The following is a 19,875-nucleotide window of genomic DNA, read 5'->3' as shown; positions in this document are numbered from 1 at the left end:
TGAATGACCAGGAATCTTCTTTCTAAGCAATTCCCCAAATGTAGACCTAGTTCCTTAGCTATTTTAGCTCATGGTGTATGGCTTTACTAAGTGCAAATATTTACGCAAAATATCAAAACACCCAACATCTACAAAATCTTTTATTTATCCCCCCTCGCATTTCTGTTGCTAAAAAGGTTTTCCTCACAGATGGGCAAGGAGTAGAGTTCAGAATCAGGAATAATACTCCAAGGCAAAAATCATGTGGTTTGCACTATGACCCTTGACCACACACAGAGAAAAGAAATCACCTCGGAATGACTTGTAGACATAGTCCGTAACCCAGGGGGTCATATTTTAGAAGTGGGTATCATGCCATCATCATTCTCTAAAGAATACTGCAACCTAGTATTTAGCAGTGTCTGAAAAATGGTATGAGCTACAGTCCTAAAATTATTGGTTTAGGCATATAATACATTTTACTTTAAAGTCCTCTTTAACCCATTTATGCCAAAGGTTGGAATTTTCTGAATTTTTGCACTAAATTCATATATGCTACCTAGAAATATTCAAGGAACAAGAATCCAAAGAGCAAAATTTTTATTACGTTCCATTGTTATGTGCTGTTTCAAAAATGGAAGATTGGGCATAAAAGGATTAGGGACATTAAAATGACTGACTTTAAATGGGCATTGTACCTGACTTTTCTCAATTCTGAGACCCTATCAATAGCAAGAAGCACTAATTAATGACAGACTACTATATTAGAAGTACTATTAAAATATACTTGATTTCAGAAATCTAGGAAATGTATAAAAACAAATCTCAGAAATGTGGAAAAGAAATATGGGTTTATGAACATTTAATTTACTATCTGGAGTATTAATGTTTAAAACACTGAAGTACATTTTAAAGCTATGTCATGCATACTTTAAAAGTTTTTTGAAAGGTGCTAATTTTAATTCAGAGATGAATGCATTCTTTGTATTTTTCATATTAGTTCACATATCAATTCATATCATATACAATAAAAGAATTTACTTAACATCTGTATTCATTTGCTTACTTGTGCTTCATAGGTATCAAAGAATTCCAGAACTTAGCAAGGCATCACAAGCCATGTCATCTAACCCTTCACATGATACATAAGTGACCTGGATAATATCCCAACAGGGCCTTGTCCATTCTGTTCTCACATCCCTACCCTCAAGTGCCCACACCAGCTTTATAGGCAGTTCAGCATAGGAGTGCATAGGTCACTCATGGGCAGTTCAGCGAGAACATGCTTTCTAACACTGACCTGAAATAGAAGTCACTGCAACCCAGTGATCTTAAATTGCCTCTTATATTGGGTTACATGAAATAGAGGTTTTCTTCACATGTTTCTAACTGGCTTCCCCTCCTAGCATACCACTGGACATATAAAGTGCAAATGAATTTAGTATATTCCTAGAAAAACACGTTAACATCAAAGTAAATTAAGTAGATTAAGTCAACAGGCAAATAAATACATTTACATATAACATGTATTTCTTATTTGCCTGTTGACATAATCTCTTGATAAACAATGGGTGTAAGTTACATCACCTAGTCAATGTCTAAATGTTTTAAAGATTTACTGTTCATATGGCTGGGCGATGACAAACAACAAATCTGTTTTTCCCCACTACCGGGGATCAAACTCAGGACCCTGTGCTTGCAAGGCAGGCGTGGTGCCCCTGAGTTAAATCCCTGGCCTAACAAATCTGTTCTTTTTTTTTAAACTATAATTTTTTTTATTTTTTGGTACTGGGGATCAAACTCGGGACCTTGCGCTTACAAGGCAGGTGCTGGAATCACTGAACTAAATCCCCGGCCCCAACAAATCTGTTCTTTTAAGAGTGTTTTTCAAATAGTTGAAAGTCTATTTGGTTGCTGCAGGATTTGTCATTTTCATGATTTCCTACCAAAACCAAAAAACAAATTTACGACCTGCAAGAGTTATATGTGCAGCACATATGGCATCTTTTCCCTTGTCCTGTGCACAGTGGTACTGGGGATGGCATGGGATGCTGCTGATGGTCAGAGAAGGCTGTTTCTCACAGGCCTCTGCTGCCCCCTGCTGGTCAAAATGAGGTCTGACATGGCCTTTCCTACTTGGGAAAGAGGAAATGCATAATGAAGATGTATAGGGACTCCTTTCTATTTTTTATTTCTTTTTATGAAATAAATTCATTTTAAACTCTGGGTTATCCATGGCAGTTCTCTCACATACTGAATCTATCTCATTTTGGTTGGCCCAACAGAAGGTACTGTATTTATTGCTAAATAGGATTTTTAAAAAGAGACATTACATGGCCAGAAATTGCCCGTAAAACACACGGGTACAGATGTAAATAAACAAGTATGTATAAATACATATGCAGGCTCACAAAAGGATACACGTGTATACATACATACAGTATGTACTACCCTTTTCTGTGGTTTTTGGCTGAGTTAATCACTTAAGAGGCCAAAAAGCTAGCGGAGGAGAAGGCTGAAGCCAGCCAAACACATAATCAGAATTAGAGATGGAAAGGAACACTAAGCCTGAGAAGACGGAATGACCTGGGAGACTTTAAAACCAATCTGGGATGAGGAGGAATAGTGGAAATACAGAGGAAGTCTAAAAGAATCAGCGATACTATGTTTTCTGGCAAAGCAGAAGAAAATTTAACTGAGGACAGAGTGCCACCAAAAACTGACAGAAGAGAAATGAGTCAAGAGCTAGAAGAAGAGGGAGGCAGGAAAGACAGGGTTCTCTGTGGGTAGCAGGAAGAGAGAATAGGATTCAGCCGTGCTGAAAGCACAGCATTTGGCAGTGCAGGAACCCAGCTGTCGCCCTTCTCCAATGCAAGCCACAGCCATAAACTACATTTGGAGTGGGAAGAGCTTCGGCATATCAGAATGCATCAACGTTGTTTCTTCATGTGTTAATCAGTCGCTTTATTGTTTGTTTTCTGTGTTTCCTAAATGATTATTTTGGAGGTAGGGGCTTAAACTGCTTATTTTTTTGTTTTGTTTTGGTTTTTATAGACAGGATCTCACTATGTAGTTCAGGCTGGCCTCAAACTCATGGCAATCCTTCTGCCTCGGCCTCCAACGTGCTGGGATCACAGGTGTGCACCTGGGTATGTTTTTTTTTAATGCTTCAAAGTTTAACCATTTATTTCAAGTGACAATGAATTACTCCATATTATATAGATTATATATAGATTATCTAGACAAAGGGAGTCAGGAGGACCAGTGTATCACTGGACGTTGAATTTTGTTGCTAAAAAGGAAATGAAAATAAAAATAACAAAATTCTGTTTTGTTGTTTTAATTCCTTGTCCTCAGAGCTAGAAAAAGCCTCATAAAGAGTTTGAAAAGTCAAGCATTGTAACCTTAAATTTGTCACTGTGCATTCCACATTAAGTGTAGAACTCAAAACCAGGGTTTTCGAATCAGTATTTTCTAGCAGTTAATTTAATGTGTGGAAGATTGACAGAATCCTCATTTAAATTAAGCCTAGACTTTTTTTCTTCTTTTTTTTTTGGTACTGGGGATTGAACTCAGGACCTCGAGCTTGCCAGGGTGGTGCTGTGCTGCTGAGCTACATCCCCGGCCCAAGCCTAGACTTTTTTTTTTTTGGTACGAGAGATCGAACTTGGGTCCTTGCACTTGTGTAGCAGGTGGCGAAACCACTGAGCTAAATCCTCGGCCCCAAGCCTAGACTTTTATAAAGAGAACTAGCCCCTTACAATTAACACTGCTTAGGTAGAAGTGTGGAAAACTGCTAAATTCTGATCCCTCAGCTGTCTTACTTTAAGCTATTATTAATACAAAGGGTTCAGAGTATTATCTTTATTCTTAGTCTGCATTAAGAAAAAGGTATGAAAATCAAGGGAATGAAATTCTTACGATGAGAAATGATAAGAAGATATTAATAATCATGATTAAAGACAGTGCTTGGAATGAGAACAGGTCACTGACTAAATAAAACAATATCTAGCTAAGTCATGCTTGGAAAGGAGATGGGACAATTCAGAGAACACAACAGTAACGGAAATGATACTTAGAGATGGTCACATTAGTTTTTCATATGCTGTACAGTTGATATCTTTTAGGTTTTCTCCATTGACAAATACTTAAGCAGATGAAATATTGAAATTGCTAAAACAGCACACAATGCCATGTCCCCTCTGGTGACTGATAAAAGTAAATTAAAAATATGCTCCTATGTTTTGGCAGAATCTTTATTGTGAAGTTAGAAAAGCCCCAAAGTTAGGAAGGCAAGAGGAACAAAAAGTCTTGGTTTGCAAGTGAAGCGGCCTTGTAAGCAGACTTCAACCTGATTAAATCTTACCATTGTCTACAGAAATTCCAAGCACACTTGATATCTTTCTCACACTGAAAACACAGAAAAAGTCACTTTGTTATTGGACGTTTTTCCACACCCTCACAAATTGATTCATGGACTTTATGTTTTCACAGTGGTGTAAAGATTAACATACATTCAGAGCTGGAGTGTCAGAATGTGGACGCTCGATCAATTACATGCACAAGATCCAGAGGAGCAAAATGAATCTGTCCCAGATGCTCTTAGGAGATGCAGGGAAACATTAGTGATAAAGTGGTTAAGGTAATTAATCCAAAAAAATTAAAAATACTGAAACTGTTTGGCTAGTAAACCTGCCACATTTTGTTATGAGAATAGGGGTTTTAGGATTGGTGCCATAGTTGACCATGTTCCACATTATGTCACTCCCCAGTGCTGAGGACTCTCCTCCAGGAAAGGGAACTGTGCCAGGCGCTCTTCATCCTACTTGCTTTGAGCTAGAAGGAAAATCAAGTCGGTGATGTGGTGTGGTGGGGGGGGGCTCTCCCCTCTGAGATGGCAGAGAGATGGCTGGCTGTTATGATAGTATGTCATGGGACTTACTGTGGTTAAAAGTGACAGAGTTATCCAGGCTGCCCAGCTGCTGCAATCTGGCATGCATCATTCCTGTTCTGTTACGGGAAACAGGCAATGTCTGAGATTTTCGATCATGAACTATGGGTCCCAACCCCTCCTGGTTCCTGCAACATGAGTGAAATGGGATAGAAGCAAAAGTTAGATGTGTTACACTGCAGCGAGATGGGAGTGTTAGCAAAGCCAGGACATGGCACAGAGGAGGCGGGCCACACACTGACTGCAGCCAAGAAGCCAGAGACAAGAACAAGTGGCAGCTCTTGCAGAGTTCACTGCAAAGCACCTGACAACAAAGAAGCAAATATAAAGCTCTCATTTCTAGAAAGTGAGTCCTTCTCATTTCTAGAAAGTACTTTAGAGAGTGACTTTTAAAATAGTGAGTATGACTCCAATACGGAGTTAAAGGTCAACATTCTGACAATTGTCAAAACATGGAGAACCTTTCTAGATTATGTTATGGAAGAAAAATATATAAACATTAAAATGCACTGGGAGAAACAGAACAAACATGCAATGTGAAGGATTACATGAGGTGGTTTTAACACCGTTATTCTTACCCAAGCAGGAAGGAGAAGAGTCACAGACTTTGTTAAACTTGTCAGCAGTCAAGTAGAGAAAACAGAAAAGTGATCTGGGTTAGCAATCAAACAGCTGACTTTCTACTGTGTACCATCACCAGAGCAGACGGAAATGACACCAGTGCTGGAATGACACCTGTCCCCCATCCCAGAGCCAACCATGCCCCTCACCGTGTTACTGTGTGTAGGAGAACAGGGACATGCATGGACTATCGTGGACAGCATGCTGCTGGGTGATTTCCAAGTGACAAGGAGAAGGCACAGTGTTCATACAACTGGACCACTGTGAATGTCAAACACTGACAATGTTCACACTATGGTTCAAGATCTTTGTCACATGCAGAAGACACCATGGCAATTTTTGTATAAAGCAGGGCATATCTTTTCACAGTGCACAGAACAAAGTAACACCATCTCCACTCCCATCTTCCTCTGCCTATTTTTTTTTTTTTTTGGTACCAGGGATCAAACTCAGGTCTTTGCGCTTGCGAGGCAGGCGGTGGAACCAATGAGTTAAATCCCTGGCCCCTGCCCATCTATTTTTAAGGCAGTCTATATATGCAAATATATACAAGGGCTTTTGAAGTTGGAAGATTTTCTTTAAAAATATTCTGAGAAAAATAATAACCACTTTGTAAAACCCAATTCTGAAACTGTTTTTCAAGACAGAAATCTTTAGCCTCCTGCATTCACCGTTTTAAGATCTGAGGCATTTTGTTCTACTTGGCACAATATTCTCCAAATGCCATATTGTGACATAAGTAACAGTACCCACAAGGATGTGAACCTTGCCCAGCACAATACTCATCTGTTACAAAATATTCTGCTTGCCCATCTTCATGGGACAGTCAGAGAGAATAAAGTGAAGGTGTGAGATGTTATTGGTATAAAGGCACCTTGTATATACTTGCATTTGGTACTCAAAAACTCAAACATAAAAATTACTGTTGTGATAAAAATAAAAGGTAAGATTAGAGAACTTTACACATGCTATCACATTTCAATTGAAAATAGAAATAGAAAATTTTAATAGGAGGAAAGCACAAAACAGTCTCCCTAAATTTGCATCTTTTAAAAAGAGAACTCACTCTTTTATTCCTTAAGAGAAAATACACTTATCACCCCAAAAGAGAATAATGTTAATATAAAAAGCAAATCTTCACACTCAAAAAGAAGTTCTATTAATCTCTATTGCATTTCATTGTTATAAAAAAATTACAGATAAGTGAAACAAATCTCAATTACAACTAAACTTTAAAGCTTTTCTTTATATACTTATACTTTTCTTTATTTACTTATAATTAAACTGTTAAAAGCAACAACAGAAAATATGACACTTAGAACAAGACTCTGCATGCACACTAACACAGAATAGCTCACATCAGACACACTGAATGGCAACAGGGCAGGAGGAAGAACTTCCTAAGGACATGATGTGCTGTGAGGGGGTGCTGTCGGAGGAGGAGCTGTCTGGCCACACTTCACCAAGGAGCGTCTAGTGCTCCTGGAACCTGGGACAGGGCAGCAGGGAGTTACAACAATCAAAGGGTTCCAGTCACGTAAGAACACAGAGACTTACTAATTAGTCAGAATAAGAAAAAAAGCTCCATTTTAGAGAAGGACTATGGAAGTCCCACTAATTTGATACAGGATAAAAACATTCAGGAGGGCCGGGGATTTAGCTCAGTGGTTTCGCCACATGCTGCGCAAGCGCAAGGACCCAAGTTCGATCCCCGGTACCAAAAAAACCCCCAAAAAACAAAAAAACAAAAACAAAAAACATTCAGGAAAGCAGAATGGTTGATGAGAAATTAGTACCCTTGTAGCTGGAAGGAGGAACGCAAAAATGACCTTTGAAAGTGAGAACAAAGGAAATCAGTGAGGAAGGAGAAAATACCTGAAGAAAGAGGGAGAAGAGAATGAGGAGACAACAGAGCATGAGGAGAAATTGGAAGGAAGTGTGGGAGTTGTCAAAAGGCCACTGAAGACAGTGTTTCCAAGAGAGAAGCATGAGACGCGTGAGACAGAAGGAATGCAGGAGAACCAATGAAAGGCTCCTCGAGTCTACGGTGGCAATGAAAGGTCTGCCAACTGTCCTCATGGCTGCTTATGTGAATTCTGCCTGCCACTCACCAGAGACAACCATCCCCACACATTCAGACCCAAGAAACACAGAAAATGACATGTCATTTCAAACCAGACTGCCCCACAGTACCTGGCTATGTATCGTTTCCCCATGTACTGGAACTGGTGCAAGCAGACTCTGCGGGAAAGATGAGACATTATTAGGGAATGCGATGATGAAGTTATTTTCAATACACTGTTTTCTTTAAGCCTATTTACTACAACAGATTCAAACACAGGGCCGGGGCCAGGGATTTAGCTCAGTGGTTTCGCTGCCTGCTGCGCAAGCGCAAGGATCCGAGTTCAATTCCCGGTACAAAAAAAAAAATCCCACAGGGAAAATGAGTAACCTGGGAGGGAGGCCTCATGGTGTGTGGCTATCAGTACTATGTGGGGGGGGGGGGGGGACCAGAGAACAAAGATCATGACTGATGAGCCTGTCAGTCCCTAAGGGCTGGCAGATTCACCCACAGCAGCTGGCTCCAGGATATGCTGGAGACCGTACTACTGTCCTGAGTTGCTTATTCATCCTCATTCATATCTACAGGAGCTCTCTCTTTTGGCTCAAGTTCATGGACTGGTCCTTTACAGACATCAAGTATGTAGTTTTTTGCTTTGTTTTAATACATCCACAAAACTAATTTGGAAAAAATCACTCATTTAGTAAGAGGTAGTTAAAACAATGAATCGTCTGGTGCTGAATTTTGATTTACCACATGGAAATGCCTTTGTTTAACTCAGCAGAGTGAGTGGCCACGAGTCTATGAACCAAGGCTACGAACCAACCTCCCGTTAGAGGACCAGGACCACAGCCTTTCACTTAGGATTCCAAAATGCACAGACTGAAAACAAGTTGCCACACAAGTTTGTGTGAGACATGACCCAAAGAAACAGACACAAAGTTGCTTAAAGAAAGTGCAGAATGTCTTTCTCTCTGTTTTTATTGCAGATGTAATAATGTGTTTGACTATGGGGTGTTGCCTAAGATGCTGCTGGGACATTATACGATACACTACTCTATATGTAAAGTTTTCAAAAATGCAAAACAATTCTGAATTTGAACAATCATCTGTCTCTAGCAAATTTGGATAAGGCATTGTAGATATGTGTTTCTAAAAATAAAGAGCTTAAAAGAAACCAGACACCTACACTGAAGAGATAAAATGAGATAATACGGGTACTAATCCAACTTAGAGAACCACTGTCTGTTCACTTCAGTGGGCACATTTTGTACTATTTTATTAACATGACCTATCACACAAGTAGTCACATCTGTAACACATATATCTGCAGTAATTTAAGGCTGGTCACTGTCTACTTGCTCACAAGCCCTGAAAATAGGTGCTGGGGTCAGGTCTAGAAGAGTGAGCTTAGTAAGGGCGAATGCAACACACACTACACTACATCCCTGACTCGACTTCAGTGTTCTTCACACCAGGAAAAACCAAGAAGCAATGAGCAAAGACAAAACTACTCACTCAGATATTGTAAAAAAATCCATAAGTTCAGATGTTGAAGCCTTGTTCCAGTATGTAAACAGAGCATCTAGAAAATGAACATTTACTTGGTTAGAATCACCATACATATCAGGGACATCATGGAGAACTGCCTGTTATCACGACAATGGGAAGAGGCCCCAGACTTAGGCCTCTAAGCCCTTCTTCTGCCCCATTGTATAGCTGATCAAAGGACAAGCCATGCTGACATACCTATCCTGGATAAAATATGTGACAGGCTTACTCAATTTAACAAAGCTAGAGGGCTGGGGATTTAGCTCAGTGGTTCTGCCGCTTGCCTTGCAAGCTCAAGGTCCCAAGCTTGCTCCCTGGTACCAAAAAACCCCCAAAAAACAAAAAACAAAAATCAGAAAAGCAAAGCTATATTTGAGCAGCTGAACTTTAATCTTATCATGCATTTGCTGGTGCAAACTATACTAGAAGGCTTATTTAACTTACACATAATGTGCTCTTAAATAGACTAGAAAATTCAAAGAATATAAGTAGACTTACAGGTTGTCTCGTTTCCTACTGCAGAATCTCTCCCCAGCAATGCATTTGTTGAAGATTTCTCTATACTATACACACTGCATTACCTTTGAGTTTTAACTGAACAATACAGTATCTCAGACTTTTCTAAGTTGCATAATATTCCTCTCCATGGCTACACCAAAATTAGGGTAACCAATACCCTATTGATAGATATTTACTATTTTTTCCCTAATCTTTTGCCACTATATATATATTTTTTTCTTTCCCCTCTCCTCCTCTTCTTTCATTTTCTTTTTTGGCACTAAGGATTGAAGCCAGGACCTTGCCAGTGAGCTACATCCCCAGTCCTTTAAAAAATTATTATTATTATTGTTTTTTTGTACCGGGGATGGAACTCAGGACCTTGTGCTTGCAAGGCAGGCAGCAGAACCACTGAGCTAAATCCCCAGCTATTTTTTTTTTTTCTTTTGAGACAGGGTCTTGCTAAGTTGCTCAGTTGGAACTTGAATTTTTAAATTTTTTGGTACTGGGTATCGAACTCGGGACCTTGTACTTTTGAGGTAGGCGGTGGAACCACTAAGCTAAATCCCTGGCCCATGGGACTTGAACTTTTGATACTCCTGCCTCAGCCTCCCAGAATGCTGAGATTACTGCGTGCCACCATATGCAGCTTCACATGGATTTTTGCATGCACTCCAAACTACATCTTATGGGGTAACTAATTCTTAGAAGTGAAACACTGTATCAAACAGTATGAACCCTCATCAGTTTGATATTGCACAAAAAATGCTATCATTTCAGTTAAACCTTTTTGGACTCTTAAATTTTATATTTTATACTGAGGTTGAAACATAAGTGAAGAGATTTATTTCCCTTGGGAAGAAAGGCCACTGAATCTTTGGGGGCTAAGACGAGTTGAGAGGGTGGCTAGAGAGGCTGATGGCTCAAGAAGATGCACTGCCATGGACTTTCACTCTATACTTGTCAGGAACCTCGACAACACGGACAATGGGGCTACACAGCAAGAACTCACACGCTAGGCGCTGTGTTAGGTGCTCTTCCCATTTCATAATACTGCTCCTCCTAATCCCATGCAAAAGTTTCCATTTACAGATGTACTAACAAAGGCTCAGAGAAGTCAGATCATTTTCTCATTCACCTGCCTAAAGAAGCATGGCTGACTGGGGATTTATGAGTAACTCAAGGGTCCTATATTTGACCCATGGACTAGTAATGATGTTGGGTCAGGAAGCCCCTATATTTGGGGGCCTGAATTCAGAAGCCAGACAGACAGACTGTGGCTACTTGACGCTGATCATCCAGTGAATGCTGGAGAGTCCTGCAGGGACCTCCTGCAGGCACCTGTGGCTACCCACAGCACACATGAAGTAGAACAGCTGGTGGTGCAGCACTATCCCTGCTGCTCTCAGCTCAGGACCCTGGTTACTGGCTTTGTCCTAAAGCTCTATAACACAGGTGGGGTGTGAAAGACAGAAAGCGAAGGGCCTGGCGCTCAGGAACTCACTAAATGTGGAAAAAATAAAAGGAAAGACTAGCAACAGAATAATCCAATTAATTTTGGTTGTCTATCTGGTAAATAATCTCTGAGGGCAATTTTCTCTTAGCCTATATTACACACAAAAATCAACTCTAGGTATATGTTTAGGTTTAAATGTGAAAATTAAATAATACATCCTTCAAATAATAGAATATTTATGACCCTGGGAGAGGACATTTCTAAAATGAGTCACATACATTCTATATAAAAAAGAAAAGTGATGGGCTGGGGATTTAGCTCAGTGGTTCCGCCGCCTGCCTTGCAAGCTCAGGGTCCTGAGTTGGATCCATGGTACCAAAAGGGGGGAGGAGTGATAACTTGAAGGCAATGGGGAAAACAGGATATTCTAAAAATCGTTTTGAAGAGGTGGTTGTATTTTAAAAGAATTTCAACTTTATAACCCTAAATATCAGTGAGTTCCCTGTGCTTTTGTATTTGGTCATCATTCAAGGAAATCTTGTCTCTTCTCTATTAAACTGCCACTTGAAGGTAAAGAAAATAAATTTCCTAGTCCTTAACATTTTAAGGACAAGGAGGTCATTATTACCACTTGTTTTGTAAAGTCCAGCTGCTAGTAATGTTGAAATAGAAGTTCAGTAAAAACAAAACAAAACACTATTTTCAAGTAGAAACACCTTACAGATGTTTACTACCTACCCAACTGCCACAAGATATGACACAGGAGGCCTCGGGGCTCAAAAAAGGCATTTTGTTTTCAGCAGAGTTTGTCTTAATTCAGTGACCTTAAGGAAGCTCATAATGAACCTTCTAATTTGTTATAGGGAAAATATACCACATTTTTGACCAGGATAAGAATTACGACACTATAAGGGACATAATTCATGGAACTGGTTAAATTACAAAGCCAGGGTGGAAACTGTCCTATCATATATGTTTATATGCTTCATTTGATACAGATAAAGCATTAATAGTTCTGCTCATTTTTATTAAAAAGGTGTGGTCATCACACTCTTACTCAGTAACATAATCTACAACGATACCACTACTTCCATTAGAAAACTAAAACAATATACTTCCCAGTTAAAGCCGGGAAGATCATGCACATACTTCTAAATGCATACATCCCTGGAAAATATATTTTCTAATTCATGAGACTGACTAGTATAGTTATTCAAGTTGCCAGTAAGTTTGTTTGGATAAACAAAATTTAAAAAAATCAAAAGCTACTTCATTCATCTGCCTGTGTTTTAGTTATGATGGAAGGCCCAAGTTTAATAAAAGTTTAGAAAATAGTCCCATTCACATTTTAGAGTTCATTTTCTAGAGTAAAATAATTAACAAAGCTATTTTTCCACAGTAAGTCTTTTATTTCTACCAAATTTTCAGATAAAATTCTCTTATATCCTTATATTTTTCAAATAATTGCAATAAAAAAAAATTAAATACTGAAACAAAGCAAAACAGAAATCTTCAATTTTTACCTACCATCAGACATGCTCTTTAAGATGTAGAGGAAACACATCAGTAGGCTCTTAATCTCAGACTGGTCAAGTTTGTCACAGCGAACCACAGAATTTCCCAAAGTGCTACTTTGTTGGTGCTAAAAAGGGAAATACAAGTAATTTTTCTATTTCATTACAGGGGAGAAAATTCATTTCACTTTTCTCCCTTGGAAGAGGAAGAATCAGACTTAAATTGGAAAGCATAACACAACAGGCACACCTTCACCCTTGTATATACACAAATGCTGCTTCTTAGACTTCTGGCTTGTCCCCTTTGCACATTTTCCTAAGGGACAAGCCGGAAGGCACAAACCTTTCACACTGGATAACCACACTTTCAGTTATGCCAAATAAAACTTCATGCAAAAAAGCATGTGTGCAAGGATCACACAGAGAAGTAAAGATGCAGAAGACAGCTCACCGGCCCATCTCCTCAGGAGAACAGCTGTGGCTGCAACAGCAAGGGAAGCCTGAGGGGTTGCTGTGTACCAGCCACACAAGCCCAGAGCGAGGCGCTGCCATTCGGGGACACTGTGGGGCATGTCATGGGCATCGCTGGGGGAGTACACCTGGCAGGTACCCAACTGGACCAACAGGGGCACCTCAGCACAGCACTGCCAAAGACCCTAAACTGATGAGGTTATTCCATCATCAGCTTAGCTCAATACTGCAAACGTCAAAAAGCTCAGGTCAGAGGGGCAGTTTTACCACTATACAGCAGGTTCAGATTAAGAAAAAACAGAACATGAATCTCATCTCTTAATTAAAAACACAGGAGATTTAAAAATCCTCCAAGTTATATTTCCAGTGGAAATCAGAAACATTTTTTGCCAAATACCAAAGCGAAAACATCAGTAAAAAATGATGTTTCATTGAAGGTGTGGGTGGCCAACTGAATATATCTACATAATAAACAGGGTTAATTAATTAGATATGTGAACATTTTTTGTTTAAGGAAGAAATGCAACTAGTGGCAAAACTGGTGTGGATGCATCAAATCACCCAATCGTTTAATCGGGGCCATGAGGAGATCTCAGTACTTCTTTTGGTGGGAGGGAGGGTGGAGCATGCAGCAGTTCTTCTGGCAAAGGTGGAATCGTGAGAAGGGAAAAGTCCACAGTGACCCGGTTTTTCCTGGCTGACTGGCAGCTCTCCTCCTCCTCTCCAGCACTGCGTATGACAAAAGTGGAGTGCCTTCGGAGCAGCTTTTCCCTCTACACACGAAGGCATGTCGGGGTCAAGGGAGAAGTTCAGCATGTCATGACACAAGCTCAGACTGAGATGCTTGTGCCCTGACACAACTGCACTGAAAGACAGTCACCTCAATGCCAAACATGGATTGTGTGACATGATCACAAACTAGGATGTTTTTTGGACATTTTGTTAGAACTAGGAACACATCCCTACCTATTTACAGGTAGAGGTGCTTTCCTATTCCTTGAAATAACATAGGAAAACTTGCTAAGGTGATACCAAATCTATTATGGTTCCAGGTTTAAATTCAAGCTTTATGTTTTGCCACCAAGTTCTAGAGTTTGAGCCTTCATTAATTTTAAGAAAAAAGGTTAAGTATGGGAGGAAGTATAGTGGGTCCAGGGTGGATATAGTGATTTCAAATCATGTCTCATCCTTGAATCACTGATATGATCAATTAATCTTTTCTGGAGCTGGCTTTGGACCTAAGCCCTGTGCATGGATACTGTGCTATAAGTAGTATCCTCCAACACACTGTGAACATCTAAACAGAGAGCATTTTGATTCCCTAAGTGCCAACCTGCCAGAATCATTCATTCAAGGCACTGCATTGTACACGATACCCTGATCTGAGATCCCAGAAACAGGAATCAAGTGTTTCAAGGGGCTGGGTGAGAAGTTCAGTGGTAAAGCGTTTCCCTACCATGTGTAAGGCCCTGGGTTTGATCCCTAGCAACACAACACACACACACACACACACACACACACACACACACACACACACACTAAAATAAAATAAAAATAAAATTTAAATTAAATTTAAATTTAAATTTAAAAAAGGGAAGAGTTTCAGGAGACAGGCCTCTAACCTTAGACAAAGTTCTGATTATGTATCCCAGGTCAACCAAGTTGTTTGTTTGGTGTTTTTTAGTTACATTTGACAAACCCTAGAACATGAAGCACGTTTATTTTGGGCTAAATCCATTAGTTATACAAAACACTTATATTACATGAAAAGAAATTACCTTATCCAGGGAATTGCTCTTCTCACTATTTCTTTCTGGAAGGCCGTTACCAGAATCTGTGCTTATAAGAGACCCTCTTGAGTCAGCACTTCTCACACTGTTGATGTTTGGAGTTGAAGTTGTATATGGAGAAGCTAAACAGAAATTAAGGCAAGACCAAAGTTTTCATAAGACAGAACAAAATAAAGATAAGTACTAACAATCTTAAGGTAAATTACTTTTATGGCACTTATTTTTTTTGTTAGGAAGTTGGCTCAGGAGTTGTACTCAATTACTTAATCTTTGAAGAACCAGGTCATTACACAGAATGAGTTTTAAAAAATAAACTTTTATCTGAGACATTCTAGCACAAATGTCAAGTCACTTGCCATGTAAACCACTTTTGGTGGTTAGACTATAGGGGCATAACACTGTTTTAGAATGGGATGGGATGAAGATAAAAAGTTATAAGGTAAGCACACATACAACTATCCAAAGATTAAACCGTACAACAAACCCATGATATACAAACTATACAGAGGTGCACAAGCGAACTCTGTGGTGTCATGGGGTATTTTAACTGTTTAAGGAAAACAAATGTTACTCGACACTGGCCAGAAATTGCAGTTTAAATATTGGATCCTATGTTCCTTTTGATAATTTCCTATTTTTGTGCAGCTGGGTATTTGGTAGATGCTACGATAAAAGGCAAGTTCTGGACAAAATCACTGTGGAACAGGAAGTGAGAATGGTGGTAGACCAATCTGATTCTAAAGCGTAAAAAGCTGCGAGTTTCTGTTAGGCACACATAACCTTTTAGTAATAGTTGTCGTTATTAAAAATGATATGAAATATATTTTTTAATTTGCATATTTTTAAATGCGTACTAAATTGTTAAAATGTAAATATTTATTAAGTTATTTGGTTTTAGGTATCTAGTAAACAGGACTGTTAACAGGTAAGTTTTAGTAAACAGAACTGTTAGTTTTGGCTTGGAGATACAATGAAAAATTACCATGACAATAAGGTCCACTCTCACTGTCTGTGCATTGAGAATATTTGGAAATCTCTGTCATAAAGTTATGAACAGAAAGGAAATCTAATTTGGAAATAAACTTTGTGACGCCCCTGAAAAAACAGCATTTGAAGTCAGCCTCCTCCTTGGTACTAAGGAATTTTTTGTTTTTGTTTGCTGGCCTCAGACTCACTATGTACCCCAGACTGGCCTCAAACTCATGGTGATCGTCCCGCCTCAGCCTCCTGAGCGCTGGGATTACAGGCATGTGCCACCACACCTGGCTCTAAGAAATTTTTTTGAAGTAATACTGACTTCCTGTTTAAATAAGAGTTAAATAAATTACATAATTAAAAATGACTCATTGGACTTGTACATTCTGTGCTGAACCAAAATGCCTTCTTGTAGCAGAAAGGCCTGGCTGGGTTTGCAGCTGGCATGAGGAGTCTGTTGGCACGGGGTTTGGCAGCTATAACTACAGCCTCCTAGACTGGTACCCACAGCAGGCTAGATACTTTCAGACTTCGGTAGGCAAATTAGCTGGCCTGGACTGAGATACCTCTAAGTTTAAAAAATAAGTAACAAAACAAATGTAACCAGCTCCTGAGTCACACCAAAAATATTTTTTGTCATACTTTTAAAAGTTGATGGCTTTGTGTTTCCATTGCGCGTCATATGACTGTATCAAAATTTAAATTTGGCAGAACTTTGGCTTATGTGGAGTCGGCTAACTAACTGGAATTTTTTTCCAGATCATTATTTGTTCAATGTTGGTTTTGGGGACCTTTCTGAAACAAATCACATCCTCTGGTGTCTTGTTGGTGTTTGAGATGCTTTTTTAAGTTACATGAAAAAATGTTTAAGTGCTTTTCAGTTTTGCTTTGGTTGAGTTCTACTGTATTTGAATATTATTGGTTTTTTTCCCCTTGCACTGTTCTTCTTTGAATGATTTTAATTTTTTGTATGTGTGTGTGTTTGATAATAACGTTTTTTAATTAAAAAAAGTTGATGGCTAATGGTATTAATAAGTCCTTTCTCAAGCCAACATCAAGACTGTCTTTAACCTCAGACCTATAACATAAAGGTTGTAAATCCTTCCCTTCCCAAACATTCTGATTTATTCACTATTATCTCTAAATTGACTTAGTGTATTATGACCAAGAAAAGAAGAGCAGGAGGAATTTGAAAATATTGTATTTTCAATACAATTTTCAAGCTAGAACAGGGGCTTTAATACAAGCCACAGGTTGCATTTCCCAAATAGAGACCATATGATGGATTGTCACAGAAGTAGGTGAAACCCTATGAAAAAAAATGACCATTTTTCTAGATGAAGGGTAAAGAAACATATAATATGATCAAGTTATAATTCTCCTAATATAACTGTATTCACAGTTGAGATAGAACATAGAGTTCAGGAGAAAGAGCTCCTCAATAAAGTAAAATTAGACCCTAAATTCTCAGATTTTTAGGCTTTATCCTAAAACAAGAGTCCTAATTTAAGGCAAGTAGATGCAAATACAGAAGTCAAAAATAACATATGTAGTTTGTTCCTGTGGATTGTGCGTGTGCATGTGTGTGTGTGTGTGTGTGTGTGTGTGTGTGTGTGTGTATTTAACATTCTGGTGCAAGGTCTAACTTTTAAAGACTTCAAACAATAAGTAAAATATAAAGTTTAGTTCATCCTTCTCTCCTTCATACACAATAGTCCAACGCACTTGGTACACAGAAAAAGGAACCTATGATTCCACAGAGTACCATCACAGAAGACAGATATTAAATTTTTTGACACACTCTTAGGCTTGTGGACTCAACTAATTGGCTACTGAGAGCTACCAGAAAGCATGAAGAACTAATTCAACCAGATTTGTTACAATGACAGTCAGTCAAATATTAATACTGAGTTTTACCATGCCAAGCACTGTACACCCCACATTAACTCTCTATCTCTGACAATGGCTGTTTAGGAGATGTGGATATGGAGGGTACAGAGGGTGGACACTCTACCCATGGCAAATAATGGTGGAGATCAGACCCAAGGCCACACCTGTCTCATCTAAGCTACTGGCATGAACTGCTGCAGACCAGTCACCTCCCCACTCCCAGGGCAGCAGCTTGACATGTAGACAGAGCAGGACAGAAACAGAACGAAGGCTCCAAAAATGGGCAAATGGAAACTTGCAAGAGCACCCAACATTTGCTACGTATTTACTGTGTGCCAGTCTCTGTTCCAAGCATTTGAACAGATTAACTTTTACAATGCTAAATGAGGGGAGTAGAACTATGAAAAATATACATAAATATAAATAAGATAATTGTTAGTGGTAGTGTAGGATAAATTTGGGCATTGGTATGGGCTTTCTTATTTTACATTTTCCCTGTTTCATCACCTACCATGTAAAATGGCATATTAATAATAATACAAAACTAAGAACATGCTGTCGGGATGGACAATTAATTGGATTAAAAGAGTGTACTTTTTTCTGCCCCCAAGTTTGTGTTATTAATGGGTAATTTAACCACTAGCCACAGTAGGATGCTTCATTTATTAAAAGTGTGGTAAAGAGACGGAGAAACAGAAGACTATCAACATCTGTATTACTTGAGAAAAAGATACAGTACCATTATCTTTATGAAGCTGCAGCTCCATTAGTCAGAATATAAATAGTTATATTTTCTCAAGCATTTTCTTATGGAAAAACAATTCTATTTGAATCTTAGCTTGCACCATCTGTTTTCCTCCCCATGGGGGCTGCTCTTCCATTGTTTCATGTAGGAAAAAAATCAATTTCTGAAAACTGATTTTAAGATTGAGTCCTAGCCATGAACTTCTATTTCTTTCAGGAATCATTTTGTCACATTTTATTTAAATCATCAACATTACAAGTAAATCTTGCCCCCAACACCTGCAAAGATATTCATTTCGAAAAATATAAATAATCCAATTAAGATTGAAGGGTCTCAGGCCAGGGATTTAGCTCAGTGGTTCCGCCACCTGCCTCACAAGTGGAAGGACCTGAGTTCGATTCCCGGTACCGAAAAAAAAAAAAAAAAGAAAAGATTTAAGAGGCTCGTGCCCTACTGACTGAGCTAGCTGGGCACTTCCAGTTCAAAGATTTAAAATGTCAAATCAACTTAACAAGCATTTAATAAACAGCAAACAGCCTAGGTGAGTGATTAAATGCACTATGTTCAGGAGTCACAAGAATTTTGGAATTTTTATTACAGTCATTACAGTTAAGGGATTTTTGTCATGAAACATCACCACCAGAAAGAATACGCAAGGCAGACACTCAGACACCCAAGTCCTAATCCCCTGGTGCAACACATTAACAACCCTCAGATTATGGGCACTGTGTGTGACCCCAGAGAGAGGCCTGTAAGAGCACGGAGCATTACCAATGCCAGAGATGGCACCTAAGAGGTCTTTGTGCAGGCTGTGGTCCAGCGTGCTTCCCTTCTGTGGCGTCACAAGTGCATTCCCAGCTGGCAGAGCAAGGGGCTCATCCTTCACAGTCTGTCAAAGAGGAGAGAGAAGAATCAATCAAAGACGACTGAAAGAGATTCACCAACTGTTCTTGGAGTGTGAGGAAAGGTAGGGACAAGACAGAACAGCCTGGCACGCTCAGTGAGCCTGAGTGGGAGAAGCAGCCACGCAGCATGGATGACGGAGGAGATGGGAAAGAGATCAGAAAAGAGGTGAGTAGGGGAGGGCAGGGGACATTGGGGTGGCGGGGAGGCATAGAAGTCTTGCTCCCTGAAGTCATCCTTTCTCTTCCCCTAGCAGTTCTAGCACCTTTCCCTTGTCCAAGCTCTCATACCCAACTTTTCTTTACACTGTTTCAGAACTTTCCTCCTGCAGTAAAAGCCTCCCTGCTTTTTCTAACTGGAGCACTGGTTTTTCCCTCCCAAAGGAGCCACAGAAAGTTACAACAGAACCAATGACTCTTTCTGGATCCTTGGACCTTAACATGAACTCTCTGTCAGTGGAGAAACTGTA

The 19,875-nt window shown here is 39.4% G+C and overlaps 1 protein-coding gene across 25 annotated transcripts in view; it reads right to left on the bottom strand.

Annotated features, from left to right (window-relative positions):
* The window catches only part of Dock9 (dedicator of cytokinesis 9), a 239,728-nt gene that overhangs the window by 57,293 nt on the left and 162,560 nt on the right, over nt 1-19,875 (bottom strand). For 11 of the 25 annotated variants that reach the window (XM_087193042.1, XM_087193049.1, XM_087193063.1 and 8 more), the window contains 6 exons: nt 19,275-19,392; nt 14,882-15,015; nt 12,646-12,760; nt 9,132-9,198; nt 7,745-7,792; nt 4,922-5,058 (listed from right to left, as the gene is read on the bottom strand). In XM_087193042.1, the coding sequence (XP_087049168.1) occupies nt 4,922-5,058; nt 7,745-7,792; nt 9,132-9,198; nt 12,646-12,760; nt 14,882-15,015; nt 19,275-19,392 (619 nt within the window). Of the gene's footprint in view, nt 1-4,345; nt 4,390-4,921; nt 5,059-7,744; nt 7,793-9,131; nt 9,199-12,645; nt 12,761-14,881; nt 15,016-19,274; nt 19,393-19,875 lie in introns of all 25 variants that reach the window. The other 14 variants (XM_087193052.1, XM_087193060.1, XM_087193043.1 and 11 more) reach the window with 4 other exon arrangements.

The sequence above is a fragment of the Heterocephalus glaber genome, unplaced genomic scaffold (assembly GCF_053883595.1).
Source record: "Heterocephalus glaber isolate CG9 unplaced genomic scaffold, H.glaber_assembly_v1.0 deba00001578, whole genome shotgun sequence".
Classification (NCBI taxonomy): Eukaryota; Metazoa; Chordata; class Mammalia; order Rodentia; family Bathyergidae; genus Heterocephalus; species Heterocephalus glaber.
Note: the sequence above shows the minus strand (reverse complement) of the source record. Positions and strands in the feature narration are given on the sequence as shown.